The sequence below is a fragment of the Gadus chalcogrammus genome, chromosome 11, assembly GCF_026213295.1.
Source record: "Gadus chalcogrammus isolate NIFS_2021 chromosome 11, NIFS_Gcha_1.0, whole genome shotgun sequence".
NCBI classification, from domain to species: Eukaryota; Metazoa; Chordata; class Actinopteri; order Gadiformes; family Gadidae; genus Gadus; species Gadus chalcogrammus.
Window position 1 is genome coordinate 16,106,559 of NC_079422.1, and position 25,034 is coordinate 16,131,592.

Sequence of the window (25,034 nt, forward strand, 5' to 3'; positions counted from 1 at the left end):
AATCATTAATTATATAATGGGTTGTTGTATTTCAGCTAATATGGACAGTCTCTCCACAGCGATTAAATCAAGGGTTTCAATGTGGATGTTATAGTTTAGCTAACACGGACGGTCTCTCCACAGCGATTAAATCAAGGGCTTCTGTATCGTCGTTGTATTTAGCTCACATGGACGGTCTCTCCATAGCAATCAAGTCAAGGGTTTCAATGGGGTTGTTGTATTTTAGCTAACATGGATGGTTTTTAGCTAACAACGGTGTCTCCAGCGCAATTCAATCAAAGGTGTGGTTCAATCAATGTTGTTGATGTACTTTAGCTAACATGAGGAAGGGCCAAAAGGGTCATTGTCTTAATTGCTTGAAAATAAGCACCACATGGGATACAAAGAGCTTATATACCGGTACATGAAATTTTAGCATCTGTGTAGTTGTTACATAGACTGTATAAAGATTGTATGGAACATATGGAAGGCCTTTGCACCAATGCACAAACTAAGAGCTTTCATAAAACGCTGTACGTATTAAGTGTGTGCAGCTATTTGTGTATCTCATGCCAGTATACTGTGTACGTGTGTTTGTGTGTATATGTATTTGTGTGTGTCTGTGTGTGTGTGCGTCTGTGAGTGTGTGCATGTTACGGGGATATTTGTGTATGTCGGGGACTGGAGGGTTTATACTTCATGTCCCTGCTTACAGAATGTGTGTAAATGTTTCTAGTACGTATACACACACAGACACACGCACACACACACATGCATAAATACAGACGCATATACATGTACCCCCTTATGTATGCAAACCCACCGTCTCACACACACACACACACACACACACACACACACACACACACACACACACACACACACACACACACACACACACACACACACACACACACACACACACACACACACACACACACACACACACACACACACACACAGCCACCTCCCCACGAATACAATCTCTGTTGTAGCAGTTGTCAAGATGCCTCGCTCGCCCGAGTGTTTTGCATATTTTTCAAAGAGCTGTAATCAAAGGAATCGAGGTGGTGCACGGAAAAAAATCTGTTCTGTCAACACAAACAACTACTTACTCTTTGTTTAAAACATGCGCTTGCACAGGGAATTCTGTAGGGATTTATTTTGACAAAACAGTGTTGACACTTAACATGGGCCGCTATAAAAAAAAATAAAGTAAGACAACCTATTTATTTATTTACGTTGTTCAGTCACATATTTAATAGCGACACTTAACGCAAGGAAACCTCATTTATTTAAGATCTCGTATTCAAAGTTGAAAGCCGGCGCCACAACTTTTCAGTGTCATTTTTCACAAAAATAAAAGCAGGAAAAGGAACATCATGCCGTCAAGCCTACTGTAAAGTATACTGTCGGCGAAGGGCTTTACTGGAGCTGCGGAAGCCCTGTTGGCAAAAACAAAAGGACTGCCAAGGCATCTGCACAGCAGCTAAACGCTGTCACCCAAACTGTCCTCTAATTGCACCGACGGCTGTGATTATCCACCACGAAGCTGGGAATGCTACCAAAGATTTCGTATTTTTTTCCCACAAAGATAAACCTGCCATCACAGCGTTCAGGACATGCCTCTATCTGAAGCAAGGTTTATTTTATAGAGCTCAAGAAGGAGAGGTTAGAGGTATCTCAGTCTAAGTAGTTCCACAGACTTTGGACATTTGGGTTCAAATCCCAGAGATTTTGGACTTGGAGTCAGACATACTAACCACTATGACATAATAACCCATAGAACAAAAATGTACTTTAGAATTGCCTTATCTGCTAGTACAGGTTGAAAAACCTTCAGAATCCTGGGATCTATTGGGATCTCTGGGATTCAAACTGGTTCCAGCGTGAGGCTAAAAGGCCTTGGCCTCATTCATTCTAGCTATTCCTCTGCAAAAGAGGGTCCGGATGCATCTCCCTCCGAATCGAAGAGAGCAGAATTATCATATACTAGGGCACACAATACCGTCCCACACCCATATATTTAGCACGGATTCAAACCACCACAAGAAGGTGTGAGAGCAAGAGAATCAAGTCGAAAACGCGCGTGTGCTCATGCGGGCGGTTCCACACGCCCGACCACTCAATGTTTCTTCTATCAACCGAGGCTATGGAACATTGGATTATGTGTATTAGGGGACACTGTGAAGCACAAACAAACACCTGGCACCACAGGAGTGAGAGGCGCGTCTCATGTACGTCATTCTCTTAATTTACTACACCGTGTCATTCTTCCTCATCGCATAACGCAGCCCGGGATGGGAGTGGATAGGCAGGCTTCTGTTCGATCTCCAATCTGTGTCGGAGCAAAGAGTTCCGTATAAAGTAAATCTTAAAACAATGCGACTCGGATTAGTGCCTCGATGATTCACCTGTTCTGTGCCATACAGTCTCTCTAGAGAGATACTCTCCGGAGGTGTTCTTGCGTTTGCATTCCATGCACGGTTGTATTTATGCGTTAATCTCGCTCCCGCATTCACCCCGGTTTGTGTGTGAAGACGTTGAATTACGTGTCGTAGAATACGACTGGATCTTGAGCCAATTTTATTGAAACGGGAAGAGATGAAGGGGAAACAAAGAAAACCTCAAATTGTAATTCTTCGGGGCTCCTCTGGTTCACTCTGCGCCTTTTAGCCCCTGACTCCTCCTAGACTGAAGCTCATCATCCCAATAAGCGGCCTTGGCTCTCCCCTCCTTTTCCTACCTCCTACCTCTCCCCTCTCTCCCTTTTCTCCCCTCCCCCTCTTTCCGCTCTCTTGCTCCTCTCCCTCACCCCCTCTCTCCCCCATCACTGCCCTCTCCCCTCTCTCCCTTCCCTCCCTTCCTCTCCCCTCCCTCTCCTCTCTCCCCGTCTCTCCCTTCCCTCTCCTCTCTCCCCGTACCTGCCTTCCCTCCCCTCTCTCCGCCATCACTCCCTGCTCTCTTCTCTCCCCTTCCTCTCCTCTCTTACCTCCCTCCCCTCCTCTATGCTCCCTCCCTTTCCTCTCTCCCCCTTCACTCCCCTCTCTACCCACCCTCCCCTCCCTCTCCTCTTTTCCCCCGACTCTCCCCTCCCTCTCCTCTTTCCCTCGTTACTCCCCTCTCTCCCCTCTCTCTCCCTTCCCTCCATTCCCCTCCATCACTCCCTCCCCTCCCTCTCCTCTCTACCCTCTCTCTCCCCTCCCTCTCCTCTCTCCCCTCCCTCTCCTCTCTACCCTCTCTCTCCCCTCCCTCTCCTCTCTCCCCTCCCTCTCCTCTCTACCCTCTCTCTGCCATCCCTCTCCTCTCTCCCCTCCCTCTCCTCTCTACCCTCTCTCTCCCCTCCCTCTCCTCTCTCCCCTCCCTCTCCTCTCTACCCTCTCTCTCCCCTCCCTCTCCTCTCTCCCCTCCCTCTCCTCTCTACCCTCTCTCTCCCCTCCCTCTCCTCTCTCCCCTCCCTCTCCTCTCTACCCTCTCTCTCCCCTCCCTCTCCTCTCTCCCCTCCCTCTCCTCTCTACCCTCTCTCTGCCATCCCTCCCCTCTTCTCACTTCCACTCATTATTATTATTCTGGAAACGAGTTGCAGTCCAGCTAGCTCCAGCCCCACGCAAAGAAAACCTGTCAGCACCCGTAACCCGGGGAGATTCCCGCTGGGCACCACAGAGACAAGAGCGAATCTGCAGGATCACACGCGTACACGGGATGACGCACAAAACACACAGACACACACAGGGAAGCGCGCACGTTGACAGAGGCGCACACACTATACATACACAGACACACACATCTAGACACTTGTGAAGAGGCACACATTGACACTTGCACACACACACACACACACACGTGTGCAGGGCTACTCACACATTGACGGAGGCACACAGAGTATACACACATACCACACACAAAGCACACACACAAACACACATTGAAAAACAAGCATTGCCGGAGTCCTTAATAAGACGTGATTTTATTAGGTAATAAGAGAGAGCCAGTGTGTGTGCTTATTGAATTATTCAGTGTTATTGTAAAGTTAGTCCGCGGGGATTGTCAACATCACAGAAACCAACGGGGAGGGAGAGTGAGACAGAATAAGTGAGGGGGGGGAGAAAGACAGACACTGATACAGAGCGAGACACAGAGAGACACAGAGAGAGCGAGAGAGAGCGAGAGAGAGCGAGAGAGAGCGAGAGCGAGAGAGAGAGAGAGAGAGAGAGAGAGAGGGAGAGATGCGTTTCAATGATTCAGAGGGTGTCTCATGCTGACATTTACATAATAAGCTACCACCACCGCTGAACACACTTTTAACAGAACAAATCTAAGCCAATAATTACCTAAGTGGCAGTTTTTCCTTCCCCCCCCCCCCCCCCTCACACCCACCCCTTCTGCTCTGTTACAACTGCTCTTAAAAAGTCACTGAAATACAAACGCACATCCAAGGGTAGTGGCGAATCGATGGCGACTAATAGTGACCATGAGCAACACACTCATCCATCATGCCAACAGTATCAGGCCGGGACATCAGGGGAAGACACGTCGACGCAACGCTTTCTATTCAGCGGAGGACAGTTGCCCTTTGCATTGGTCCGGGTTGATTAGGTATCGCCACACGGTAATGAGCCCAGTCCATGAAACGCTGCTGCACAGAATACGAAAAAATGACGCAGTAAAGGCTGAATCGAGTCTCTATCGCAGGCAGTGACTCACAGGAACAGCCATACGTGTGCTTCATTTTGCACGATATTTTGGCTTTGACTAAATACATTCAAAAATACAGAATAAATGAGTCATAGAGTATTAGTCTGTTAATGAAACATGCTTTATAGGATGTTTCTAATCACTTTATGATGGTGTTATTTCAAATTGCAGATCCGTGAGAATGCATTGAGAATTGTTTGCCACCATCTTCAGCGTTTAGCTTATAAAATGAAGATTCATTGCTTTTACATGACTAGAATATGTAGGGAGCATGTTTTTCTATGCTAAGCACCTCCTGGGCCCTATTTTAACGGTTGGAAACGCAAGTGAGAGGCGCAAAACGCATATAGCTTAGTGGGCGGATCTCAGGGGCTGTTGCTAATATAACGGCGGATAAATTCTTCTTCTGTATACCCGTAAGTGTGTTTCGAGCGTAAACCAATGAGAGTGCCATCTCCCATCTCCTTTAAGAGCCATGAGCGCATTTGAACTTGACAAGTTTATATTTTGACATTGCGTTTGCAGACTCCGATGAGACAGATGCATGACCACATGAATTTAAAACTTCAAATGGCTCAGTTTATTGCAAAATAATATGGCCTAATTCACACATGGAATAGTGTTTGCTATACGGTGTATAGCAAACAATGCAGATGCATTGTTTTAAAAGTTTTTACCACTGTATCAGCTGTTCTTTCCCTAATAATTTAGCCATGTTATAATATACCCTAAAGCGAGATTTTGTTTTGGAAGTCTGGGATATAGCCTACTTTGCTTAAGTTTATTATTGTTATTATTATTATTTTAACACATGCCATAACCTACTACACTGTTCATATATGCAGCCCCCTTTTTCCTTTTTCCACAATCCACATCATAATCATAAGATTTAAAACAGGCTAATCGCTTGCATGTTTGTGCTGTGCATAGCCTACTGGTGTGCAAGCTTATGTTGCAGTTCCGACCTACCATGGTAGGCTACGTCATAATACCAACCAATTGCACTTAGACCAGGTATTTTTCGGTCGGTTGCGCAACTGCTTTATTGATCTGTAAGATAGCACAATGTATCATTTGCGCAGGAAAACGCCTCTGCTTTTCGATGACACGCCTCTCAGGGTGCAAGTTTAGTGCCGCGGGTTGGGAAATCAGCTTTGCGCTGGGTGCAAACTATCAATGATACATGCGTCTGTGACGTCAATTGCGCTGGGTGCAAGATAGGGCCCCCTATGTTATACCGTAATGTTGACCATTATTATCAAAATATGCTTTTGTCAAGAGAAACACGCATGCTTTCCCTGACCATCTTTATCAATCTAAAATACAAAAAGGTTGCATATAATGAAAACCTCTATGCATTCAAATGTTAACAGAAAATAATTTCTTTCTTTCAGAAAGTGCTCGTCATGAATTTACTATGAACAATATCTGTAAACAGCAAGGACATCAGATGATCTGATGTTCAGATAAACTTAATTTGAGGGTTGTTGCTGAAGAAGCATACCAAAGGGGTTGCTGGCAAAGGAATATAAAAACAACAATTGCTGCTGCAAGGAATTGCTTGAATTCCCACTGCGGTGGGTTTGTTTGTGGACATGAGTGCAAGCATGTGCAAGGACATTGTGTCGGAAACAACATGCAATTATGTGTTTCAAAGAGCCCCCAAATGGCTCAACCACAACAAACAAACATATATATATTACACACATTCACACACACCCACACGTAAAATAAGCAGACTATACACCCACACAACAAATCAAGAAGTCACACATTCAAACCTGTTCAAAGACACAAACAGAAACACCTTACACACCTACAACTTTAATACAAATAAACATACACACCTTTGGTTGAAACGCATATGTGTGTGTGCCTGTGTACGTGCGTGACACGTGCGTGTTACACACATGTAGTTTGTATGCGTGTGTTTGTGAAACGTACTGCAGTCGCGAGCGGAATGTGAACGGGTACGACACTTCCAGGCTGCCGGGTCTACTATAGCGGCTAGTGAACATTTTGCCACGTTCACCATCCATTCTACACACCAGTCTTCATGACTGCATTCCAACGGCTAGCGCATGAATAATAGAAAGCATCGACACAACTGGTTTAATAAATGATCCCTGATAGACAGTGGGCCTGCTGTTTGATGATACAATGAAGACATTACGCTGGACGTCTGGAGCGTGCAAGGCTTCAGTGTGTGTGTGTGTGTGTGTGTTCTCTCACGGTACTGCATCATGCCTGCAGACGTTCACATGACAAGGTCAAGGCCTCATCTATATAGGATGATCCGCCCAGCAACAGATTCCAAAAACAATAAAATAATAATGCGCGATGAGTGCATCTTAAATTGATTTTTTCAATGAAGTTGTTTCGTGTCATGCTTCATCTAATGGTTGTGATTCTTTATTCTAAATTTGGAGGCACACTTAACTATGGTACTTTAGATGGTTAAAAGGAACTCAAATTAGAAGTAATAATATAGTAGCTATTTCATGTATCATATTATCATGGATCATATATTAATATGGTCAAGTTTATGAACACATTTGTATGAGTAAGAGAACAGAATAACATTAAAGTGATTCCATTTTGAATAATTAAAATATGCATCGTTAAATGTGTTGAATGAGAGGTTTGTTCATCTGTCTGGCCATCTTAAACAGACAGCCTGTACAGATAACTGACTTATACAGACAGATAGATGGGCAACATTTATTTTTTTCCTTTAAGCACAGAATCTACTAGCGTGAGACACTTCCAATAATAATATTCCAATTGATTTAACCTACTTTACAGTATTACTAGTTACCAGTAACACAATTACTAGTAATGCAGCAACTAGTAATAAGGAGTTTAGGACTTTGTATCAATTCTCCTTTCACAAAGAAGTACCCTCCATCAGCTCTCAAAGCGAGAGGTGTTATGTGATGTTGGAATCCTCTCCGTGGACTATTCAAGAGGTGTCTTACTTTTTCATTCGCAGCCGTACCCGAAACTGTGAGAGCAAACTTGATTTTCCCGTATCGACAAACGAAAAGTAACACCAGAAAGAAACCTGGTTTGGAGTGGAAGCGGCGAGACGCACCTTGAAGAAGGACATGGTGGAACCGTCCTCCACCAGACCGTACTCTATCTTGGTCTGCTTGGCGAGGTCGTCGGCTGAGTCGATAGGTGACTCCATGCGCTCCACGGTGAGGAAGGCCGCCAGGTTGGCCGTGTAGGAGGAGATGATGATGAGGGTGAAGAACCACCAGATGCCTCCTACTATTCTGGTGGACAGGGCTTTCGGCATGAGCTCTGAGCCTGCATGAGAGGAGCAGAGAGGATGGGGAGGGGGGGGAGGTGGGAGAGGGAGGGATGGGGGGGGGGGATGGCTGGTGTGGGTGAGCTGCACGCTTCCGACGTTGCCATGTTGACGAAGGAGGAACACGAGAGACCCGGGGCGCTCCACCAGGTCTCTGCATCCGTTGCCTGGGTCACACACACACACACACACACGTTTAGGCACACACACACATGTACACACATGGTGCGTTTTACATTCAAACTCTTGCTCTCTCTCTCACTCTTGCACAAATACACTTGCATTACTGAAAGGGAAACGTTGGGATTTTTCAACACTGTTTTCCGAACATTTTGGTCCTAACAGACGAGCGTTTAATTGGTCAAGTGTCGAGTGAGAACAATGCAGCTGTGCTCCCTGAAAAACGGACTGCAAATGAATCCATTCCGGGAATAGCGGCCGACAGTGTCCTTACTATTAAAGCACTTGTATTTGCCACTGACAAACACACATTATATTCTAACATTATATTCTAGGATCCCTACATTTACCTTTTGCTTGATCTGGTCTGTTTGTTATTATTTCCAACCAAGTCTCGCTCAAGGAGAAGTCACGCAAGAGTTTCGTTATTGCAGGAAGAAGAAACAGTGGAAAAGCGAGTTAGAGCTAGAGAGAAGAAAGTTTCTTGTGTTGGAACACAGAAAGCGTAGTTTAAGAGATTTGAATGACAATAGGGACATTTACTGCAACAACGAGATTTCAGAGTGAGAATTTTCCTTGAGCAAGACTTGGTCGGACACAATTACAAAAGGCAAAGAAAAAATATTCTAGAAAAGCAAGCACTATTAAAAGACGTACATTGACGGGCGCTTTTGCCCCAAAGGATTGCATTGCAGCCTGTTTAAGGGATCACTGCTGCAGCCAACTGGCTCAATACTTGCCTGCATTAGTCCCTTGGACCAAACCTGATGACAAATCTCAAAGTTTTCCTTTAAGTGTAAGTGGATATGTGCAAATACAATCATGAACATTTGCTCACACAATCGCACACATACACAGATACACGCTTGGAAAGAGTGGGTAGCTTTTTCTGGCTGCATCTCGTGAATAAAATCAAAGGATACAAATCATTGTTTTGCTCACATCCTCATAGAACGTGTTAAAACGTGCGACTGATTGGATGGAATAATTGTCCAGCGATCTGTCCATTACACTGTGCAGGATGGCTGTCCCTCTACCTGCACCATGCACTGTCTAATGGCTGAATGATTTGGCCGTAAGGGTAAAAAGCGAGGCGTTTGGGTCATGTCAGGACTACTCCCAGTCAAGCAGCTTAAGCAATTGAAAGCTGGGATTTTGCACATTTCCACTCAGAGGCAAAAGCCGATAAATGTGTCAGAATGATAGGGAGGGGGGGTTAAGAACTCTGAGATCTTCTCTCTTTGTTTGAGACTCAATATGCACTCTCACTGGGCTAGAATCTTTTAGCTTTTTTGTCTAACCTCTGATTGAGCTGTCTCGGAGGGTGAGGAAGGGTGAGGAGAGAGACGGGAGGTGGTAGGAGAAGAGAAAGGGAGTAAGCAACAGAGAGGGAGGTAGCACTATTGAAGTCGGGAAGAGGATATAGGTGTTGACAATAGGATAAGAAGTAACTTCCTCCTATAGACCTCCGATAACCAGTAACTGATAATTGCCCCTCATTATCCTAGAATGGCAACCAGCTACCCATTCTGTCCACACATCAATCACGGACAACAGAAAAGTGCATTCATCAGGATACAGGTGTATTCTGCATCAGACAGTAGTGACCGTCCACCAACCGGAGGGCTCGCCTGAGAGTGGACCTCCTCACCAGCTTATACCAGCTTACCCCTGGTGACACCTCAGAAACCCCCGACATAAAGGATGGGTGGGAGAGCCAACTGACCCACAGAGACCAGTTGGTTCCCCGAAACAGAAGCTGGTTGGGGCTGACTGTCATGTACCCAAGGTAACGTCATGACCAAAACAGCACATCCCACAGTTTTCTGGGGGCGGGGCAGGCCGCTGGTGGCAAGGGGAGCCTCTCTGCACTGTAGACCAGCTCGGACGAAGCTGGAGACGCTAACCTGTGCACTGTGTGCCCCTCGATCCTAACCCAGACATCAGCCTGGTCGCACTCCGCCACATCTTCTCAAGGGTTGCAGTCCTACCCATCCACTAGAACCGGTTATTTCAAGATAGGCTTAACGACTCTGAATCCGGTCTAATGCTGTTGAAACACCCATCCTCACTAGCCACTGGTAGGGGTATGTATCACATGCACATTTCAGAAAGTCTAAATTATAAAAAATTATAAGTATGGATAAGTAAAAGTTCAAATTTTATAGATTACATGTTTAAAACATTAAAATAACATTAAAATAAAAATTACTCAAAATATGGTATCATAATATAGGATGCAGGGGTAATTATCTAAGAGCATGCAATCAGCCACCCAAAGCTTGCGTTATTGGATCATAATCCCCTATATGCACTTTCAACAACATGATTTGCTAGGGGGAATATTTGTATGTTTAGCCCGTTTCTCAGACTGGATGCGTGGCAGGCACAGTCCATGGACACCAAGCTCTCCACAGCCTAACGTTTAAACTATCCTAACCCCTCAAATAAAATGTAAATAGGGTACTGATATTTAAAAAGATTCCGGGAAAAACAATGAATCCCATGAGTAGCAAAAGAGGAGAATTCAATCTAGCATGGTGTCTTGATTTGGGCCCTTGCCTTTATACATCCTTGCCTGACCACACCAACCCTTTGAGAAGATATGGCATCGGCCTGTTAGCAAACTGATCTCAGCAGAGGCCGGCTAGCAGCTAGCGCAATGTTGAATTAGCATTTGAACGGTCTGACATCGTTCTTGTCAACAAATATTTAGCCCTTAGTGGTTTATTCTGGTGCACATAGACTTACCTGGTCAGGATCTGTGGATATAGGTTGGGAGTTCAGGGATCAAGGGGATGGATAGAAGAGGTAGGACGGAAGGAGGGAGGAAGGAAGGAAAGAGGAGGAGTGCAAGGAGGAGAAGCCGAAGGAGTGAAATTGCAAGGAGGGTAGGATTGACAGGACTCAAGGAAGGAAAAGCAAAAGGAAGAAAATAAAGGGAAGGTTGAAGGAAGGAAGGAAGGAAGGAAGGAAGGACGGAAAGACAGAAGGAAGGGAGGAAGGAAGGAATTGGCCGCATGCAGGAGTTCCTAGTCTAAACCACTGTTCCTCATTCATCAAACCACTAGTCCTCATTCACTGAAGTGCATGTTCCCTCAAATCCCCAAGGCACGTGGGGTCCGCTCTAGACATCTCTTTTTTTGTCTGCCGGACCCTCTTCAAGGAAGCATCTAGCTACATGCACAGAGGCCCCCATGCATTGTCATGGGCCTGTGGAAGAGCAAGGTTCACCCCCAGCAAAGAGTGGGACATGTGCTATAAAAAAAGGGGGGGACAGGCAGAGGCGTCTACCTTGCTGCATGAGAGCTCCAACTCCGAACCAGAAACTATTTAGCAGGGTGAAATTGTTTTCCACTACATCCGAGTCGGGGTTGCAAGGGTGGGGATTATACCACTCGTAGGGACTAAACCTGTGACAGTTGACAGAGAACACACACAGACGTTTACTGTAGTGGCATCACAACACGTATGGAAGACAGTATAAGAGACGGGAGGTAGGTGTCCCACCTGGGTAGACAGGGAAGAAAACAGAAAGGTTAGTCCACTTGTCCACATTTGAATCTACAGTAAGGCATACTAGAGATGAGCTACATAAGCATCAGAACAATGCCGGTTTCCCAAAGGTCTTTGTAGGTGTCATGAGGTGTTAGTTGGATTATTTAGAAATCCTTTAGTTTAATGAAATTATAATATATACAATTCAACCATTTGATACGACAGTCAGTCTCCTCCTCTATTGTTGTTGCTCAACTTTTTTGCAATCCATCCATAAATTTAGCGAGAACAGAACCACGGTGTCACTTTGTACTGTACGGTTATAGACACTCATCATGTGGGCGTGCTCATATCAAAGGCAATTCCCTTCCATAATTTAATCATCGGGGTCTGAAAATAACTCCATTGTCAGTTGAGAAAAGAACTAATAATCCTTATAATCTAGGAGGAGCATTAATATTCAGCAGGCGAAGCACTCAGTTCCCATCAAGCCCACGCCTGTTCTCCCTCTCGCCTTCCAAACACTTCTTAAGCAAAGCCATTTCTCATTTATTCATGTTAAATGTAAGTGACACTGCATTAGTAAAGGTTGATTGGTCTACAATTAAGCATCCTGACCTGATTTGGTTGGTGCCCGGCCAAGTGGGAGTCGCAAGCCCAATCTTTACTTGAAGTCGATTCAAGGGTTTGACAAATTCACTTGCAAATTCGTAGCGTCAAGTGCATATTTGCGAGAACGAATTTATAGCACGAGACATTACTGATTAGCATATCACACGACCAGGTGGAGAGGCGATGAGGCCGTCGTCCTCTAAGGTGCGATACCAGCATCGATGTGTTGACAAATGTAGCCTATTCTGCCGCATGAAGATGAATTGCGGTATTGACAGCATGATAGTGTCAAAACTGCACCTTGACAATGACCAATGGACATTAAAATTATAAGTGGCTTGGTGCTTGAAATTTGTTGCAACCCCAGCCCCCAAGCCCCTTGCTAGTGCTCAAATGGATTTTATTGAACGTAGCTCAAGGACCTCTATAGGTCCCTACCCATAACCTCTTATCCCTTTCTGCATTGAAGGATTTCTTGATTCCTTAAATCAATCCCTCCATTAATTTGTTTTACTCCGGACTCGCCCGGGTTGTCAATTTACAATGCTAAATTGAGTACATGTGCACCGCGACCTTGCCGAGTCGCATGTGACTGCCGTTTCATGTTCCGAGGTCTGAGAGCACGTTTCCCACAATCATGTGCAGTCCCGGAAAGCCAATTACCCCTCTACCCAAGAACACGGAGGGCAAGCGAAATGGCAAAGGATGCGAGGCGGGGGGGGAGGGGGGGGAGACGAAGGCACGGGAGAGGGAGAGTAAGCACTGGCAACACTGGCGTTTGTGGTGATGTTTGTCTGCCGGTGCGGGTTGAAAGGGGGATAACGGATGCAAAAAGGAAACAGCAATAGCTGAAAACATTTCCGCTCGTAGGGGAACAACATGGCTTAACCCGTCACTCAGTTTAACGCTGTCCGCCGGCGCGCTGTCATTCTGTGATCCAATTACGCCGCCCTTACAGAATCTCGGGTCATCTGCAGCCACGTTGAGGGAAAACTTTGGGCAAGGTTACGGCACGGAGATAAGCAGACGCACCCCAGGCAGGGAACACTCACCAGCAGGGGAAGAACAGTGGCAGCCTGTTATCTCTCATTTTAAAACGGAGGTGAGGTCACTGGGTGCACGTGATTATATCCCAATGAGGCCAATGTCACTGAAGGTAGATTCACAAACGTGACTCCACAGACGTGGAATTGGATCGGGATTATTTCCCGTCTTAGAAGCAGGATGAGCACGGCTTGTGTCCCTATTTTCCTCCCAAGCATATCAAATATCTCCCACAAACGCTTGTGGTTTCCTCCCATTCACACGCTTATTGACAATCAATACCTCGGAGACGCACTCGAAGTGTACCAGAGGATTTTCATCAGCGGCTTTCCAAAAGCCCTCAAGGATTAATCAAGCTAAGTGGGTGGACTGCGTTCAAACCGAGCAAAAACTGAATATAAATGTTCTGTTAAAGGGCCATTGTGAGTTTGGGAATGTGCCTTTCATATGAGCCTGCCGTTATAGCACCATCGACACTTTGGCGGTAAAGTGCTTATCTGAACACTTTGATGTGAGACAGACTTTGAAGAGGGAGATATTGTAATTCAGAGTAGAGGAAGTGAGTTCTGGATGTCAATATCTTAATTAGATGAACTAAGGAACGATCTGCAGGACTGCTATGATCATTCCCACGTACTGCTGCCTCTGCTGCTTGGCCATCCTAAAGAAAATTAATTGGATGCAGTAGAATCAATCAAGTTTATTCACAACCTAAAAGTGTAACACAGTAAGAATATCCCCCATGTGCTTCCAGAGAATGTACGACGGAGAATATTGTTGCAGATCTTTCGTCACCTGCTTCACAGCAAGTAAGCAGCTGGGCCGAAGCCATTAGAAGACACTGTGATTGCAAGACGCACTGCCATCATCAGACTGTGGCAAGTGGTGATAACAGCAGATGTCTAAACAGAATTATGCAACTTTTTGTTCAAACGTTTTTTTGGGGTTGTTCTGTACTGTGGCAGCCACATTAAGTACGACCACATATAGCAGAAGAGGAGCGAAACTCTGTTGTCTTCCACTTTGGCACTTTTCAATTAGCCCGGCATTCAGTCTCCATTCGAAACCCAGCCTCCATTCTCTGGCAGTCTTCTTCATTCACTGAACCACACACGCTTAATCACCCAACGCAGCAACACACACACAAGCATACATAGATATTATGTAGTATAATGTGAACAAACACATACGACTTTAGATTTGCACAGCAAGGTATCAACTGTTAGTTTGTGGTGTTGACCTTTGTATTTCTAGTGCTCTATAGTGACCACATGCAATTAGACCCTGGCATGCATCTGTCTATACATAACAGGAAAGAAAAGGGAGCAGAGAGGGGGTAGGGGGGTAGGGGGGGCGGGATGTGATATAGACTTACCCATAATTGGCTGATTGTTATGGAACACATAAAAAATAGGTGCATATTCTGAACCAACTTAGATGACAGTTGCTGCTTTTTTAGTTTCTTTTGTGATCATATTGCCAGTAACATTGAAGAAGATAAAAGAAATGCACCTGCGTTAACCATAAAACTCTCGCAAGCACCGCCGCTGCTGTGGCATTGCGGGCTGCCTCTCAAAAGTTTAAGAGTTAACGCAAGATTTCCTTCCTGTTATTTTCCTTTCCTCATGCTTCAAATCTCAGCCACTGGCAACAAGCTGATCGATCAACAATAAACTTCCTGTCCGTCAAAACCTGATTTTATCGACTACAAGTGCACTAGCACAAACGTAACAGGGAGTCGACATTTTATTCGCCATTGCACCATTAGCTGTCTTTCAGTCTCCTTCCATTAAGGTTTAAGGCTGGCCACTGTGCCTCATTCCACCATCATCTTTGGTACGGTCTTGTACGGATGTCCCAATGGGGCATGTTTAGCTCTTAATGAAATGCACTTTCATGAGCTTAGGGGGGAGTTCATTAATTTAAATGATGAAACTGTTCATTTTATGGGATCTGATGAAGTCAACAAAATCCTCTAAAACAGAAAGTAGAATACGAGAGTAAAAGAACCATTTAGAAAGCCCTCAAGGAGGCCCTTCTAAAGTCATCAGCCTGCCTGGATGTTTCCTCATGAATGTTCCCGACAGTCCTGTGTCGGGGCGTGACACAGGGTGTTTGAAGCATGGCAAAGAAAAAGCGACAGAAAGGAAAAGACGGCACAGACTCTGAGACAGGAGGGAGGGCGGAGGAGAGGTGGGTGGAGCAGGGCCACAGCAGCCGTACACATCCACGGTTACACTAACCACCAACACACATACTCTGGCACAACATACTCTCGAAAACACTCACACACACATAGTCACACGCACACACAAACAAACTCTCATGCACTTCAGTCATAACATAACGGCTGAGATAACTTTAGGTTTGTGTGACTATGGCCTTCAAGGCAGCACTTATCACAGCGACCAGAACCAAAAAGTGCACAACCAGTTCGGGGCAGTATTAAGCAATTATACTAAGCAATCCAACTGCTGAATCCATGGCAAGATCCCTTCCTGTTTGTTAATATCAGAACAGACTGAAACTTTGCATGGCATTCATCATAACTACAAGAAACAAGCTTGTGGCTATGTGATCCCATTATAGTTTTATAGGATTTAATTCTGCGCTAGGACGTACGGCTGTTGATTAGTGTCAGTGAGTGATGGGCTTTTGCTATGTGAGAGCCTGAGAAGGCATCGCTCAGGATATATATATATATATATATATATATATATATATATATATATATATACATATACAACCTGTATATCAGGATAAACATCCCACATGATTACCAAGTGATTAGTCTGCCGTTACTCAGAGAGAGGCGATGCTCCAAAGCTGAACGACGCTAGACTGAACATATGTGTATGTGTGTGTGTGTGTGTGTGTGTGTGTGTGTGTGTGTGTGTGTGTGTGTGTGTGTGTGTGTGTGTGTGTGTGTGTGTGTGTGTGTGTGTGTTTGTGTGTGTGTGTGTGTGTGTGTGTGTGTGTGTGTGTGTGTGTGTGTGTGTGTGTGTGTGTGTGTGTGTGTGTGTGTGTGTGTGTGTGTGTGTGTGTGTGTATGTGTGTGTGTGTGTTTGTGCGAAAGCCCGCGAGCGTGATTATGTTACCTGGCTATGACAAACAGCACACAACTGACACCCAAGTAAGCCAGCAGAATATACATCCAGATATCGGGCGACAGGGGGTTGAGGAAGGAGAAGACCCCCGGGTTGGTGCCGTTGGGCTTGCGGTACAGGATACTTATCCCCAGCGTCATGAAGGGCTTGGAGAAATCGATGACCTTCTCTCGCACGTAGGTGATGGCTAGGGGAGCCACGGCCAGATCGGCCCTCTGTCAACGCAGGGGGAGACAGGGGGGAAAGAGACATGGGGGGGAATGGAGAGATGAAGGAAAGAGGGGAAGGAGGGTTAGCAGGACGGGTCGTAAGTCAGCCACGCTGAGAGGTTGTTAGAGGCTATCAAATTAAGAAAACAGGGCATTTTTACACATCACAAACAGTCTGTCCCAGGGTGCTTGAAAGGAAATTTAAAGCCCCTCTCTCTGTCTGCCTATCTTTAACTTCCCCTCTCTCTCTCTATCTTTAACTTCCCCTCTCTCTCTCTCTCTCTCTCTCTCTCTCTCTCTCTCTCTCTCTCTCTCCTCTCTCTCTCTCTCTCTCTCTCTCTCTCTCTCTCTCTCTCTCTCTCTCTCTCTCTCTCTCTCTCTCTCTCTCTCTCTCTCTCTCTCTCTCTCTCTCTCTCTCTCTCTCTCTCGCCTGTCAGAGCCACTATACCCTACTGAACTGACTCTTTCCCCCTCTCTTGTTCACGCTGTGGGTCCAAAAAAACACCATTAAACTAACTGAACCCAGGCCTTCATTTGTCCCTCAACACCCGTTTAAAAACGGTGCACACACACAAACAAACAAACAAACACACACACACACACACACACACACACACACACACACACACACACACACACACACACACACACACACACACACACACACACACACACACACACACACACACACACACACACACACACACATGCGACTGTTCATAAAACAGCCTGAGCAAGACGCCATTCCCCAGTTCTCTTTTAAAAGAACGATACACCCTTCTATCTTATTTAATGACCGCTCTTTTTTTTTGCAAGTGCAATAAACAGCAAACTGAATGTCTTAAATGAGTTTAAGTTGATAAATAAATCTCAGACGATATCGTGACAGGACATTAAAATGGATCACAGGGGTTGCTCTCTGCTCTTATTTTCTATATATATTATAATAACCAATGCGTAAACAAGCGCCGATCTGATCACAAACGGTGTGTTTTATTTTCAGCAGCAATGTTCTCACGCCCATTCCTATACCTTTTAAATCCAACCGCACATAAAATGTTTGGTGGATTAAAATGAACTCTATATGGTCCCCCTTCAGCATCACACAGAGGTGGGGGGAAAAAGATCAGTTTTGGAAAGCTCCTGACAGGAGACATCCAACATGTTCGGCTCCATTTGCCACGTCCTCCTCAGCCCAACTTCTCCCCGCAAGTCGTCTTCCCGACACTCTTCTGAAGGCCTGTCGGATGCAATTACCGTCTGCCTGAGTCAAGCCCCGGCCCTGGAAGAGCAGTCGGCACGCAAAGTCCACACTGAGGGTTGGCTCGCAGGGGATTGGCCGCTCCGGCCGGGGGACTGTCCTGACAGCCAATCAAGGCCTGATCAAGAGGCAGGCCGGACAAGAGGCGGTGCCTTCTGGAGCCCTGGGAGATGCAACGCTGGTCTCTGCTCTTAACAGGGTCAGATATTGATTATCGGCGTTGCACTGCCTGCTCTTCTCGTGCCCAGGCACTCCGTCCTCACCAAGCCTGAGTTGGTCCTGTCTAATGATGTAGACTCTGTGGTGTGTGTGTGTGTGCGTGAGTGAGTTTGTGTATGTGGGGGGGGCTACACGCGGCACTGTCACTCCCTTCCCCACCAGTGGAGCAAGGGTAGTCCACCCCCCCCCAAACAGGGATTCCATCGCAGCTTCTCCGCGCCACAGGGTACCTCCCGCTCCCACACCCTCCGCCCTCACCCCCGACATGCGTGTGTGCGCGTGCGCCAACAGGAACACACTGCGTTCGCGACTCACGTGGTCCATAAGCTCCTTCACCATGCCGTTCCACTGGCCCGTGAACTCGTCCTGGGCCCCGAAGCGGCCGTCCTCCACCAGCCGCACCTCGTAGGTGAAGCCCAGGATGGCGGCCAGCTCCCGCAGCAGGTCGATGCAGTAGCCCTCGAAGCGGTCGTTGCCGTACAGCGGCTTGTCCGACTTCTTGAACATCACGTAGGGCTCCTCCTGTGGGAAGGGAAAGACAGCATTGGTTACCTACTGTTGGTATACAGGAGTAAAGGGTAGGGGGAGAGAGGGGAGGGGGGGGTGCTTACTGTTGGTATACAGGAGTAAAGGGTAGGGGGAGGAGGGGGAGGCAGGGGAGAGGGGGAAGGGGACATAAGCCTCTCCGCACGCAATACTGGACACCTTTTACCTCCCGATAACGGATTGGAGAATAGGTGTACGATGCTGCGATATCGGCTCTCTTGGGCTGTGTGTGTGTGTGTGTGTGTGTGTGTGTGTGTGTGTGTGTGTGTGTGTGTGTGTGTGTGTGTGTGCGTCTGTGTATGAGGGGGTGTGTGTGGGTGTGTGTGTGTTGGACCAGATGAACACCGCTACCTGGCTGGGGGATGAGAAGTGTGGGACGGCTAATCCAACTGTATGTGTGTGTTATTGTGTGCATGAGAGAGAGAGAGAGAGAGAGAGAGAGAGAGAGAGAGAGAGAGAGAGAGAGAGAGAGAGAGAGAGAGAGAGAGAGAGAGAGAGAGAGAGAGAGAGAGAGAGAGAGAGATTTATGTGTGTGTGTGTGTGTGTGTGTGTGTGTGTGTGTGTGTGTGTGTGTGTGTGTGTGTGTGTGTGTGTGTGTGTGTGTGTGTGTGCGGTTGTGTTTGTGTGTGCGCGTGTCCATGTGTGCGTGCATGCCTGCCCAGTTCTGTGTCTGTATGTGTATGCGTGTGTGTGTGACTGTCTGATATGATTGTAGTGTGCAGTGTGTGTGAGCATGTGCCACTGGACCAATGGGGGTGGATGAGGGGGACCAGACAGGCACAAAGGAGCTAATCCCCCCCCCCCCCCCCCCCATATCCATGACTCTACTGCACCCGGGATCCACAGGCCGGCTGCCCGGGCTCTCAGGGCACCTCATGCACTGTCAATACGATAAGGGATTCCGATGGACTGTCCCTCACACACGCTCTCACGCATGCATGCACACACACATTGACCCACACCGATAACACATGCAAAGACAATTACACAGACACACACAAATGTACAATTACTTACACTCACACGCAAACACACACAGACACAGACACACAAATGAATGCACACTTACCTACATTTAGATAGGCACACATTTAATCACACCCTCACACACACACACACACACATACACACGCACACACACTGAATTAGTGGAAGCCAATCCTGGGCCTAGGTGGCAGAATAATTAAGGTTCTTCTTTGCATTTCTCTGACCATATTTTCTCTATATAATATCTTCCTCTTTTTTTTTACCACTTTTTTCCATTCAGTTGTTTTTGTTCATTCTCTAAACTTCTGGCACCATCTGTCCTGGCTTTCTGCTGCTAATCAAGTCATGAAGCAAAGGAATAAAAAGAAGGCTAACAGCTTTCATATATTAACCAGCCTCTAATCAGACAGGTCAGACATACTCATTCATAATAAAAGTATATTATATAATGTAATATATATATATATATATATATATATATATATATGTATAATATCAGAATTTAAGAAATGATAGTGATCGTGGCAAAACGGCCAATGATTTTGAGGCTTTGAAGCCTTTGTTTGGTGTGATTGCACTGCTTCTGACAGGTGTGGTGCACTGCGTTGCTGCAGGCATTGCCCAGAACTCAACTGATGTAATGTTGATAACAGCACAAAGATAAAAACATGCAACTTTAAGCTCCTTCGTCCTCACGATGGCTGGATTGCAATACAACTGCACAACCACAAACATTGCATGGAAAACATAAATTCAAGGCTACAGAAATCAGCAGAGCAGTGACTCAAAAGCTTTCTGTGTGCTTGTGACCAGAGTCTATTGGACGATACTAGATGAAAGGCAAATAAAACAGAAACACACACAAAGTAAATGTTGTAACCCGGCCGTTCACTATAAAGGCACGAGTACTATAACCATCTCTATTTTTCTCAAGCCCACAACCTTAAAAGCCAAACGGCCAGTGAACCAGAACGCACCATGCTGCTCCCAGTGTTTGATTTGGCGGTAATTGCCATGGCAACCGAGCCCTAGCTTTAGTAGAGTCAGAATTAGCGTGGAGATCTGCCCAGAGCTACACAGGTTGCTCTCCACGGGTGTGTTGCAGCCATCCAGTGTTGTCCTGAATGCAGGACTCACAGGGCAGGAAACCAGTCTTTTTTTATCCTACTTTGGATTCATCCTTCTTTTATTCATTCAACAACATGGAACCGTTTATCTCCAGGCTGTTTACTGCTCAATGCATTTGGGTCTTGCCTGGTGGTCGAGCCTTGGCCTCTTAGAAGTCTTTATATTCTATGTGTTTGATCTCTATACTTTATATACAGACTGAAATAGGCAAGACACATTACACCAGATCTCTGATGAGTGCGTGCGTGGCTCTATCTTAATGAATCCTAGGAATCGAGGGAGGAGATGACGCTAGGACGCCGTTCCCACGAAGCGCTCACAACCATTCTCTGGGGCGACTGAAATTAAATCAATGGCGATGCCGTCTGCCACAACAATGTAACAACCCCTAGCGATCAGATAAGCAGACGTACCTTTGCTGTGTTGCTCTGTGAGCAACGCCCATTCTCTTTCTCCCTTTATCTCCACAGCTGGCAACCTAACCTTCCTTTAATTCCTGATATGATTGTCTCTCTCTCTCTCTCTCTCTCTCTCTCTCTCTCTCTCTCTCTCTCTCTCTCTCTCTCTCTCTCTCTCTCTCTCTCTCTCTCTCTCCCTGCCACTGAGCAAACTATAATAATAAGTGTTATCCAGCGTGTTATCCACAAAATAAGCTATTGTCAGCCCATTAGCAGAACATAACCTCTCACCTTCCATCGAATGTGAAAGACTGTAATTATCATAAACAGCCACTAGACGCATTAACACTGAGCACCACTTATAGCGTGCCTGTGAAACACCTGCGGCGGGTGTTGGAGCGCTGCGCAGTGTGTTCATGCTGGGGTTCCAAGTCCCGCTCCCATCCTGTATTTACCCATACGTCAATCAGTGATGTCGATACACATTCTTAATGCGTTTATGTGTTTTGGGTTTTAATGTCATTTTTGATTTACATCCCAATTACTTTTCCTCAAAGCCGAATTTCAACGAGATTCCAAATATAGAAATTTAAAAAAAGTCGGAGAGCAGACAACAAACAAACATTTTTCATAAATGCAAAAATGGGCGTTCATCGAGAGAGAGAGAGAGAGAGAGAGAGAGAGAGAGAGAGAGAGAGAGAGAGAGAGAGAGAGAGAGAGAGAGAGAGAAACATGCCGGCACTCTCAGTTTCACGTTAATGGTGCGGTGTGTGGCTGGCACGGTTTCCAAAACGCTGCTCAATACTTTAATCCAAATTAATCTCATAAACACGAGGGCCCTACTTCTCGCTCTGCACGTAAACACATCATCTGAAACAGGAGCGGAACCCCGGAATGAGATTACATGTGTAGCTAGCGCACTCTCCGCACGTTATCTCCCTGCGAGTTCAAATCCAGCCGACTGCGAGCTGTGATGGCGAATGGCAGAACCTTCCCTTTTCGGAGGCTCATGCGTGTGCAAGTGGCCCTGCCATCCCACCCCCACCTGCTCTGCCTGTCCCCCCTCCCGATCCCTCCTCCATCTGCCCGTCGCGCACAGCAGCAAGGCCGTGTTTCAGATGGTGGCCGGCGCTTCTTTAATTAAAAGGCACCGGTAGGGGAAAAAAATAGCAAGACAAGACTATCTGGGCAAAAAAAAGAGAAAGAACCCTAATTAAGGATAAACAGCCTATGCGTTTATCATCTGCAGACGCTCGCTTGCTTGCTCGGCTAAATGTAAAATTGCCGTTATTCCTTTTGAAACAAATTAAAAATGGCGTTTTGTTTTGCTCAACAGCAGCAGCAAACGAAAAAAGAAGGGAAAAATACAAATAATGCTGGCTCATCTGTGCACATTACAAATTTTATTTTGATGTTATTGATCCTGTTAAGCTGCCCATTGGCTGTGACGCAGCAAATCCCAAAACCAAATGAATAAATAAAACGGCAACACCTTTACCAAAACAATGGGGATGAATCGCATCTCTTTCACCGAGCACATTCATATACAAACAAATGAAACGGAACCAACCAGCCGATCGCAAACACGGCCGTTAAATACTTGACATAGCGCAATGGGTGCCCAGAGACCTTGTACTAACAGGAATGATCCGTAGCAATTGGACGCGAGATAAAACATTCTTTCATTAGCATTTACCTCTGTGGGAACGGCAGGAGCGGGGTTGCGCTCAGTGCATAATTAGATCCGGGCTAATAAGGTTCCCTAGTTTATAATAATGCTAATGTCCTGCAGCTGAGCGGATGACGGTCGACGCCCGCTTATTGAGGCTTGTTTGAAGGATGAGGTGCCGGGCCATGAGATAATCCACAGGATATGATGTTCCTCGAAGAACATATGTTTTACCGAAGCCAACGTATTGCTTAATGATCCTTCACCGTGCGTATTTGTCATTGTAATCTAATTCATACACAAAACGGACTAATTACAGCTTCACTTCATCCGTCTTTGTCCAAGAATGTTGAGCTCGCTCCCTCACTTTTATACTCTCTTGCTCAACCGATAGCAAGCGGCCCTGTGAGGATTAATTTGGTTTTCGGGGGCCACTCGCTCTCTTTATTTACCACCTTTTTATGGCAGCCTAATGGCTGACTGACACGCTGCACAATGGGAGCGGATGAACGGCAACACAATGAATTCTCTTTCAATTAATGGCGTTGCATGTCTGGCATACCGAACATCTATTGGCAGAGAGGGGGGAGGGTGGGGCGGCTTCGCTCTCCCCTCACTCTACCTTTTACAATAGAGTGATTGCTGGGCCCTTTGAGCCGATCGACTAACAGACATCCCTCATGGTGTATTAGCGAAATACAGACATACGCTTCAAACCATTATGACGAGACAACACATTTGTATTGTTTAGAGCCAATTACACGACGAGAGGCACCACATCTGTAATCCAGTGAAAAAAAAGAAAAAAAAGAGCGTGGCACAATCCATTTCATCCTGAGACTTCAAAGATTGCCGCAATGCCTCTCCAAGGGAGTTTACGTCTCGCATAAAACTAGATGAGTGATTCCTCGGGTAGATAAACTGTTGATAAGGCCGAGATCTTGGAGGTAATTACATCATGTTTTATGGATAAACATAATCCACCGAAAATGATGTGAAAATGGATGAAAGTGTGAATCAGTCAAATATAACAAAACCCAATTACTGTTAGCACCCCCGCCCCCCTTCTCTATCTCTCTATCTCTCTCTATGTGTGTGTCTCTCTCTCTCAGTACCTCTCTCTGTCTCTCTCTCTGGCTCACACACTCTCTCTCTCTCTCTCTCTCTCTCTCTCTCTCTCTCTCTCTCTCTCTCTCTCTCTCTCTCTCTCTCTCTCTCTCTCTCTCTCTCTCTCTCTCTCTCTCTCTCTCTCTCTCTCTTTCCCTCAGTCCCTTTCTCTGTCTCTCTCTGTCTCTCTCTCTCATTCTCTCTCTCCCACGGCCATCAAATATCTCCCACAGACTCAATCCCGATATGGCAATTACAGCTGAAGCAGAGTCTTAACTAATAACAGCAATCCAATCCCTTCCCGGCGTGCTGGAAGGATGGGAGGCCTGCTCACAGAAATAATAACTACCCACACTTTAATTGATATTATTTATCCTCTCTCTCTCTCTCTCTCTCTCTCTCTCTCTCTCTCTCTCTCTCTCTCTCTCTCTCTCTCTCTCTCTCTCTCTCTCTCTCTCTCTCTCTCTCTCTCTCTCTCTCTCTCTCTCTCTCTCTCTCTCTCTCTCACACACTCTCTAGTCTTAATTACACAACAGGGGATGTCTTTCAAAAAGATCCTCTTCAGTCCAGAATATCCCGAATCCTTTTTGTTGCGAACATGAACACACAGATCAGGAGCTGAGTTGATATGTGGTCTCACGTATAAAGGGACTTACACAAGGACATACACGCAGGCACACACACACTCACAAGAATACACACACACACACACACACACACACACACACACACACACACACACACACACACACACACACACACACACACACACACACACACACACACACACACACACACACACACATTAACACACATTAACCAACACACACAAAAACACAGACACATGCATTAATAAACATTCACCAACACACGCACAGCCAAATGTACACACACTCATTCAAAATCGAACATTTGGCTTTGTCTGTGTGTGTGCAGGTTATTGGGTGTAAAAATGGTTTGTTTGTAGAAAATTGAAAGGCACTTTAGCAAAGCCGGAACATCGCACCCCAAGAAAACAATATCCTAGGTATACTGTTGGACTGAACCCACAATTATTCACTCAAAAGCGGCTTTTGGGAAAT

At 45.9% G+C, this 25,034-nt stretch overlaps 1 protein-coding gene across 1 annotated transcript in view; it reads right to left on the reverse strand.

Moving 5' to 3' along the window:
• The window catches only part of grik2 (glutamate receptor, ionotropic, kainate 2), a 121,939-nt gene that overhangs the window by 20,366 nt on the left and 76,539 nt on the right, over positions 1-25,034 (reverse strand). Inside the window, exons 10-13 of the mRNA XM_056602570.1 lie at positions 18,433-18,639; positions 16,420-16,643; positions 11,462-11,580; positions 7,769-7,986 (exon numbers count right to left, since the gene is read on the reverse strand). Of these exons, the coding sequence (XP_056458545.1) occupies positions 7,769-7,986; positions 11,462-11,580; positions 16,420-16,643; positions 18,433-18,639 (768 nt within the window). The remainder of the gene's footprint in view (positions 1-7,768; positions 7,987-11,461; positions 11,581-16,419; positions 16,644-18,432; positions 18,640-25,034) is intronic.